Here is an 8,860-nt window from a genome sequence, read left to right as displayed (position 1 = left end):
TATCATGTTATTGTTTGTGATCTTTTCTTCAATTATGCCTTTTGCTAAGTTTAAGTAGTGGCAGTTAATTAAACGACATTTATTAAAATATTAAATACCTGAGTCAGAACATTACACGCAGATCACCATAACAATCTGGGAAACCTTGTAGCTGCCTAACCTTTTCTTTTTTGAATGTTCTAGCTCCGTTGATTTGACACATTGGGATGTGTCAAAAAAGGGGGGGGAAGTTGAGTTTTAACATAACTTTTTATAACTTTATTTGTGTCTTTAATACCTTAGGTATGGTAAAGCTTAAGCTAATAGCGGTCCGAGAAGTTTCTGGTCCTTTGTAGAGAATCAGTGAGAAGCATAGATCATCACGTCCATGTTTAAGCATTAATCATTGAAATGAACTGAATAGCGTTTAGAAGATTTGTTAATTTGTTTGTCTTTTGTTAAAAAGAGTGGTTTCAATAATTTTCAGACACACCTTGCAAATGTGCTTATAATGAGTTGGCACTTGGTCTTTTGAAGGTCATGAGCTTCGTTCGGCGTGATGGTCCGGACTGATATATTGTAGGTATTGACTTTGAGTGCAGAGGGCTAAATGCAAACACGCTTACACACACATAGGATATGATTAGAATAAGTCCCTGGGACATTCTGAATGTTTTTAAACCAATTCTGAATCACTAGAAGGTCAGTAGATAACAACATTAGATTATAATAATAATAATAATGGATTGGATTTATATAGCGCTTTTCAAGGCACCCAAAGCGCTTTACAATGCCACTATTCATTCACTCTCACATTCACACACTGGTGGAGGCAGCTACAGTTGTAGCCACAGCTGCCCTGGGGCAGACTGACAGAGGCGAGGCTGCCATATCGCGCCATCGGCCCCTCTGGCCAACACCAGTAGGCGGTAGAGTAAAGTGTCTTGCCCAAGGACACAACGACCAGGACAGAGAGCCCGGGGATCGAACCGGCAACCTTCCGGTTACAGATACGCTTCCCAACCCCCTGAGCCACGGTCGCCCGATTATTAGGGTTAGGAAGAGAGGTGTTTTGGTTTTCTGTCTCTTACAGAGAAAGGAACAGACACCAGACGAGGTCACAGATATGCGAGGATCCTCCGCAGCAGAGACAGACACAGTGACTGCCGAGACATCAACTGGGTCCAAGGGTCATGGCGTTTGGGCTCCAGCTAGTCACCACAAAAGGATGGATCCCATAAACACAGCAATAACCATGAAGGGGTTGGCGGAAATCCAGGAACACCAGACCAACGAGGTTCGAGAGGCTCTTGGGCAAAAAGGGGGACACCTTCCTGTTCCTTTTTCTGGAGGATACACAGATCGTTGTTTGAAATCGGGGCAGAATAATCCCCTGATCTGTGCCACGACTGAAGGGTTGTCTAACCCCTAAGGTTGAAGAATGAAGAGCAGAGGATCACCCAACTGGACGACACTGGTAGCTGCAGCAATAAAATAAAAGGCTAAAAGCTCCTTGGACAGAGGTTCTAGTCTGAGTACGTCTGAAGGGTATAAGGTAGCACCAAAATAAAGCTGTGGGAGAACTGGGGAGTGTCATCTGTACCTGCTATTGTTGTAATAATAGTTTTTCTTACATCTGAACTGCGCAAACACAGAGGTCATCTCACATATGGTTCGCCCATCAGGGGGACAAAGGACCTCAGGAGTGAGAAGAGATGAACCCGGCCACACTGAATTGAAGGGTGTTGGTGAGGTCATTATTCTAATGACCTCATCAGGGGGAATTGTTAGATTATAATATTATTTTATGCCATGTTAGACCCCTAATTAAAGATTGGGAATTATTATGTAGTTTTAGCTGGCATTATTCTCCTGAATTAGAAGAAGCCGATAACTATTGCATTAGTTAAACTGATTTGCATTACATTAGACTGCTGATTTATTGTGGATGAATGATATTGTTTTATGATGCATTATACTGCTGAGTTATGAGAAATACTGTTTGCAGAAAGTCATCGCCTTATTTGTCTGATTAGAAGAGAACAGAACATGCTGGAGTTTTCTGCCCCATCTCAGCAGGAGCAGATAGACGGGGAGCCAAGGTCGTAGCTTAGGCGCTGTGTGAGAGAAAGCATGTGAATATTTAGGCTTTTTATGATAAGGTGGGGGCACCAGAGGCTATAAGAGTTTGAGCAATGCTCCACCATTTTGAGATCCGAGGCTATCTGCATACAGTGTCCATCTCCCACGCGTGTGTTCATTAAAATCATCGTTTGACTTAACCCAGCCGGACCAGTGTTGTTATTGTGGTTTTTTCTCTTGTCTCCATCCCCAATATTTGAATCCGTAACACCATATACACACAAAAAAAAAGCTGAACCCTCAGGCCATCTGCTGCAACCGGTTCGGGTGAGAGAGGGAAAACAGGATGAAAGACATGCTGTGGAAGAGAGACAGAGATTAATAACAGATATGATTCAATGCAGAGAGGTCTATTAACACATACTGAGTGAGAAAGGTGACTGGAAAGGAAAACCTCAATGCATCATGGGAATCCCTGGCAGCCTACGTCTATTGCAGCATAACTAAGGGTCAGCTGGTCCAGCACTAACTATATGCTTAAGGAAAAAGGAAAGTTTGAAGCCTAATCTTGAAAGTAGAGATAGTGTCTGTCTCCTGAATCCAAACTGGAAGCTGGTTCCACAGAAGAGGGGCCTGAAAACTGAAGGCTCTGCCTCCCATTCTACTTTTAAATACTCTAGGAACAACAAGTAGGCCTGCAGTGTGAGAACGAAGGGCCATCGGCTAACCGGGTAAATGCTCGGTATGCGCTTTGGGATCTTTTAAACATCATTAGACGCGTTGCTGCGTGCTGTCAGTCCCGTCTGTGAGCGCAGAACAAGCCCTCACAAAACAGCAGTTCGGGGATGACGTCTCACACATGGGTCCTCTGTCGGACTACAGGAAAACCCGGACATATTCATCAATCTCGAAAATCCCCTCGGACGCCCCGGACAGAACGTGAAAAGTGGACATGTCCGAGGAAAAGAGGACGGTTGGTCACCCTACATAAAATGCTTCTGTTCGGTCAGATGAGCGACTGCATCATTTTGCAGCAGAGCAGCTAATCTCCAAATTTTAACTTTAAAACACCAAACCAACCTCTGGCTCCTTTTTCCATTATAAACTCAGATTTGCGTGAACAACAGTCCCATAATGCATTGTGTCGGTCACGTCAAAATCCAGATGGACGCAGCAGTTTACATGTGGTGGTGTGGCTGCTAAAATTAGAAGTGTTAGCGCTTGATCCTTCATGTGTTTAAAGATTGGGATACAAACTTCTCAGTGAATCTGGACAAAAGCTATTTTTAGCACATACATGTCAATAATAAATGGACGCTTCTATCTGATCGTGTGTTGTCACTGAAAGCTCCTCAACAGGTACTGACTGTAACTCGAGGTGAGATTGTTTCATCTGAAAGTCTAAAGTGCAGGATGAACTTTGAATCTCAGAGTAAGGGTTGTATACATGTGACAAATATGTCACTGCATATGATTTGGATGTTATGTATGTGTAGTTATGGACAGAGGTGGGACCAAGTCATTGTTTTGCAAGTCTCAAGTAAGTCTCAAGTCTTTATCCTCAAGTCTCAAGTCAAGTCTCAAGTAATGTCAGGCAAGTCAGAGTCGAGTCTCAAGTCACTGGTGTAAAAGTCCGAGTCAAGTCACAAGTCTGAAACTTTGAATTTCAAGTCCTTTCGAGTCTTTTAAAAAAAAACAAACGAAAAAATAATGTTGCAGTTATGCTAAATGTAAATATTAGACCATGTAATTTTAAAATCTGTGTTTTTCTCAACACATACAAAATAGTGAACTTAGAAAATATACACAAATTGTGAAATTGCACCTCTTTAAAATGCAGCTCAATTAAACTTAGCTCCAAGAATAATTTTCACCGACAGTTCTGAGATAAGCTGCATGTTATTCTTGGATGCGGTTGTAGGACCAGCTTTAAAATCGCATGACAAAAATATCATACACATTAAAAAAAACTGTATCACCAACGTAGCCTGGACAACATTTGCTAGTTAGATGAAGTCAGCTATCTCATCTTAGCATATTTATATGCATATTTATAATCATACGGTTCTTGGAGTGAGTGCATACACTCATGAAGTTTAGTAACTTCCGGTCACTGCAACAAGCCCAGGTACAGTTTACCGACGGATGGGTGCAGGACCTTGAAACGCACCGTGTAGAAAGTAAAGACCATCGTACGTATCATAAGTTTACCAGTCTCACAAATCGTCGTCATAAATACACATTCCTTAACCGTTTATTAATATAACCTTTGAGCTCAACGGTAATTAATTAGTAGTGGAAATAATTTCTGGTAGCATCACAGAAATGTAGCAGTGACATTTGTATGCTGTAATCGTACTGGGCAATTAGTGATACAAAAAACCTGTTTTATCCTGTGAATAAAAGTATATGTTTTTGTTAATGTACCATAATAACAGAAGCGAAACGCAATATTGTGTCAGGACAATTCACTATTTATGCACAATAAATAAAGGAGCATAGCGCGACAATTTCTGTTCAGCGCCAGACTTGCTTGTAACCTATATCACCAATTATGTTAAGAAAAATGACGTATTAACTACTAAAAAACACTGACCTTTGTGTAAATGCTTGGAGCAGACTAACCTGTGAGCTGGAGGGTTCTGGGACGTTATATTTGATCTTTGAATGGCTGCAATCCAGGCCATCCGTCGCGTCTTTGTTACTTCGGAAACATGGCTCGAACAATTTCTCTTCAACGACATAATCCGATAACAACCGATCTCTTTACCCGTCGGCTTCCCGTGGCTGTCATGCGACCGGCTATTGCAGTTAATAATACAACGGCTTCTTGACATTTTTGTGTTTCTTTTTATCGCTGTGTGACTGATTTTAATTGAAAGCCTGCGTGCGCTAGTACCGCTTGCCACGAGTTCCCAGAATCCTTTGCGGTTCTAACCGTGAATGACGTCACATTTTCAATCTCTATATAATATGCATGTTAAATTTTGTATTTGGGGTAAAATATCAAGTCTTTTCAAGTAAACCGGTTCAAGTCCAATTCAAGTCCCAAGTCATTGGTGTAAAAGTCCAAGTCAAGTCACAAGTCTTACAACATTTTTTCAAGTCAAGTCTAAAGTCATAAAATTAATGACTCGAGTCTGACTCGAGTCCAAGTCATGTGACTCGAGTCCACACCTCTGGTTATGGACACATGTGATTTAATCATGAAAGCAACTCATGACTTCTGTTTTTGAGCCGCAAATTTATGTTTAGATTATTTAAAATAAAATGTAGTTTTTATGTCGAGCTGTATATTTAATGATTGTATTTTGTATATGTTAACAGGAAGGTCTTATTTTACTGATAATTGTTCAAATTTAACAAATCATAGATTATATTACGGCGGCTGTAGTATGAAACTGAGGTCAAAGGTCATGATGAAGCGTTTTTTCAATAACTGTTCGACTTTGGAACATCTGACTTATTTTTAGTTAAATGTAAAGGAAAACGAGAAAGAAACTATTTTTAGATTGAAATCAAATGTGTGCACGTGTGTGTGTGCACGTGTGTGTGTGTGTGTGTGTGTGTGTGTGTGTGTGTGTGTGTGTCCTCAGTGAACTGTATCAGTCTCTGCAGTATCTTCCAGCTGCAGCAGTCACTTCAGTTTCTGTTCAGTCTGACTGAGGGAGGTTTTTGTACGACTGTTTTTCACTGTGTCAACACAAGCTGACTGTTAGGATAGTGAAAACTCTGACAGTAATAAACTGCTGCATCTTCAGCCTGGACTCCACTGATGGTCAGAGTGAAGTCAGAGTTTGATCCACTGCCTGTAAAACGAGCTGGAATCCCTGATTCTCGAGTGCTAGCATACTTAATGAGACGTTTAGGAACTCCTCCATCTTTCTGTTGGTACCAGGCTAAACGAGCTCACTGCTCGAGGCTGAGTAACTGGGACCTGAGGTTTAGACTCTGAGGACACAGAGACAAAAACATAAAGCAGCTTCATGGTTTTGTGGGCTTCATTTCAGAGGGACAGATGTTGATAGAGGAGAGGAGTTTGATTCTCTGGACTTTACCTGTGAAGCAGCAGCAGAGGAGAGTCCAGATGAGGACGCAGATCAAAGTCATGTTTTTGATGAGGAGGATTTCTGTGGCTTCTGTTGTGATGAAGGACAGCTGTCAGTCATCCAGTGTTCAACTCTCAGGACTATAAACTCTCCCAGAGCACTGGAGCATGGTGCTGCTGATGCAAAGTGCCTCTCTATGGAAATCATCTGACTGACTCCAACAGGGAGTTTGGTTGATCTGATGATGATTGTTCAAAACACGTTTAAAGACCTTTAGTGAATCCATATACACACATAAAAAAAAGCTGAACCCTCAGGCCATCTGCTGCGACCGGTTCGGGTGAGAGAGGAGAAAACAGGATGAAAGACATGCTGTGGAAGAGAGACAGAGATTAATAACAGATATGATTCAATGCAGAGAGGTCTATTAACACATAGTGAGTGAGAAAGGTGACTGGAAAGGAAAACCTCAATGCATCATGGGAATCCCTGGCAGCCTACGTCTATTGCAGCATAACTAAGGGTCAGCTGGTCCAGCACTAACTATACGCTTAAGGAAAAAGGAAAGTTTTAAGCCTAATCTTGAAAGTAGAGATAGTGTCTGTCTCCTGAATCCAAACTGGAAGCTGGTTCCACAGAAGAGGGGCCTGAAAACTGAAGGCTCTGCCTCCCATTCTACTTTTAAATACTCTAGGAACAACAAGTAGGCCTGCAGTGTGAGAGCGAAGTGCCATCGGCTAACCGGGTAAATGCTCGGTATGCGCTTTGGGAGATTTTAAACATCATTAGACGCGTTGCTGCGCGCTGTCAGTCCCGTCTGTGAGCGCAGAACAAGCCCTCACAAAACAGCAGTTCAGGGATGACGTCTCACACATGGGTCCTCTGTCCGACTACAGGAAAACCCGGACATATTCATCAATCTCGAAAATCCCCTCGGACGCCCCGGACAGAACGTGAAAAGAGGACGGTTGGTCACCCTACATAAAATGCTTCTGTTCGGTCAGATGAGCGACTGCATCATTTTGCAGCAGAGCAGCTAATCTCCAAATTTTAACTTTAAAACACCAAACCAACCTCTGGCTCCTTTTTCCATTATAAACTCAGATTTGCGTGAACAACAGTCCCATAATGCATTGTGTCGGTCACGTCAAAATCCAGATGGACGCAGCAGTTTACATGTGGTGGTGTGGCTGCTAAAATTAGAAGTGTTAGCGCTTGATCCTTCGTGTGTTTAAAGATTGGGATACAAACTTCTCAGTGAATCTGGACAAAAGCTATTTTTAGCACATACATGTCAATAATAAATGGACGCTTCTATCTGATCGTGTGTTGTCACTGAAAGCTCCTCAACAGGTACTGACTGTAACTCGAGGTGAGATTGTTTCATCTGAAAGTCTAAAGTGCAGGATGAACTTTGAATCTCAGAGTAAGGGTTGTATACATGTGACAAATATGTCACTGCATATGATTTGGATGTCATGTATATGTAGTTATGGACACATGTGATTTAATCATGAAAGCAACTCATGACTTCTGTTTTTGAGCCGCAAATTATGTTTAGATTATTTAAAGTAAAATTTACTTTTTATGTCGAGCTGTATGATATTTAATGATTGTATTTTGTATATGTTAACAGGAAGGTCTTATTTTACTGATAATTGTTCAAATTTAACAAATCATAGATTATATTACGGCGGCTGTAGTATGAAACTGAGGTCAAAGGTCATGATGAAGCGTTTTCTCTATAACTGTAAAGGAAAACGAGAAAGAAACTATTTTTAGATTGAAATCAAATGTGTGCACGTGTGTGTGTGTGTGTGTGTGTGTGTGTGTGTGTGCGTGTGTGTGTGTGTGCGTGTGTGTGCGTGCGTGTGTGTGCGTGTGTGCGCGCGTGTGTGTGTGTGTCCTCAGTGAACTGTATCAGTCTCTGCAGTATCTTCCAGCTGCAGCAGTCACTTCAGTTTCTGTTCAGTCTGACTGAGGGAGGTTTTTGTACGACTGTTTTTCACTGTGTGAACACAGCTTGACTGTTGATAACATGATAACTCTGACAGTAATAAACTGCTGCATCTTCAGCCTGGACTCCACTGATGGTCAGAGTGAAGTCAGAGTTTGATCCACTGCCTGTAAAACGAGCTGGAATCCCTGATGCTCGAGTGGTAGCATGGTAAATGAGCAGTTTAGGAACTCCTCCATCTTTCTGTTGGTACCAGGCTAAAGCGACGGAACCAAGAACGTACTGACTGGTCGTACACTTGATGCTCACAGTTGCTCCCACAGCAGAGGTCACTGCTCCAGGCTGAGTCACTGTGATCTGTCCTCTGGACTCTGAGGACACAGAGACAAAAACATAAAGCAGCTTCATGGTTTTGTGGGCTTCATTTCAGAGGGACAGATGTTGATAGAGGAGAGGAGTTTGATTCTCTGGACTTTACCTGTGAAGCAGCAGCAGAGGAGAGTCCAGATGAGGACGCAGATCAAAGTCATGTTTTTGATGAGGAGGATTTCTGTGGCTTCTGTTGTGATGAAGGACAGCTGTCAGTCATCCAGTGTTCAACTCTCAGGACTATAAACTCTCCCAGAGCACTGGAGCATGGTGCTGCTGATGCAAAGTGCCTCTCTATGGAAATGATCTGACTCTTTTGTTGTGAGTCAGTTTGCTGCATTGACTTGGAACCAGTTGTCCTCTTAGAGTGAAGGGTCACTGAAAATGTATTAAAGTTGCTCTAGTTTTGAACTCCAGCTGTTTG

At 42.1% G+C, this 8,860-nt stretch overlaps 1 gene segment (V, D, J or C); it reads right to left on the bottom strand.

Annotated features, from left to right (window-relative positions):
• Nucleotides 1-5,751: 5,751 nt before the first annotated feature.
• On the bottom strand, nucleotides 5,752-8,597 carry LOC146682418 (Ig kappa chain V region 3315-like). The segment is given in 4 exon segments: nucleotides 5,752-5,969; nucleotides 6,984-7,000; nucleotides 8,120-8,438; nucleotides 8,546-8,597. Coding segments are annotated over 4 exon segments (606 nt in total).
• Between the last annotated feature and the right edge of the window lie 263 nt (nucleotides 8,598-8,860).

The sequence above is a fragment of the Copadichromis virginalis genome, linkage group LG22 (genome assembly GCF_057382275.1).
Source record: "Copadichromis virginalis isolate Kocher_CV1m ecotype Utaka linkage group LG22, C_Virginalis_male_GT1.1, whole genome shotgun sequence".
Taxonomy (NCBI): Eukaryota; Metazoa; Chordata; class Actinopteri; order Cichliformes; family Cichlidae; genus Copadichromis; species Copadichromis virginalis.
This window is presented reverse-complemented; position numbering and strand designations above follow the sequence as displayed.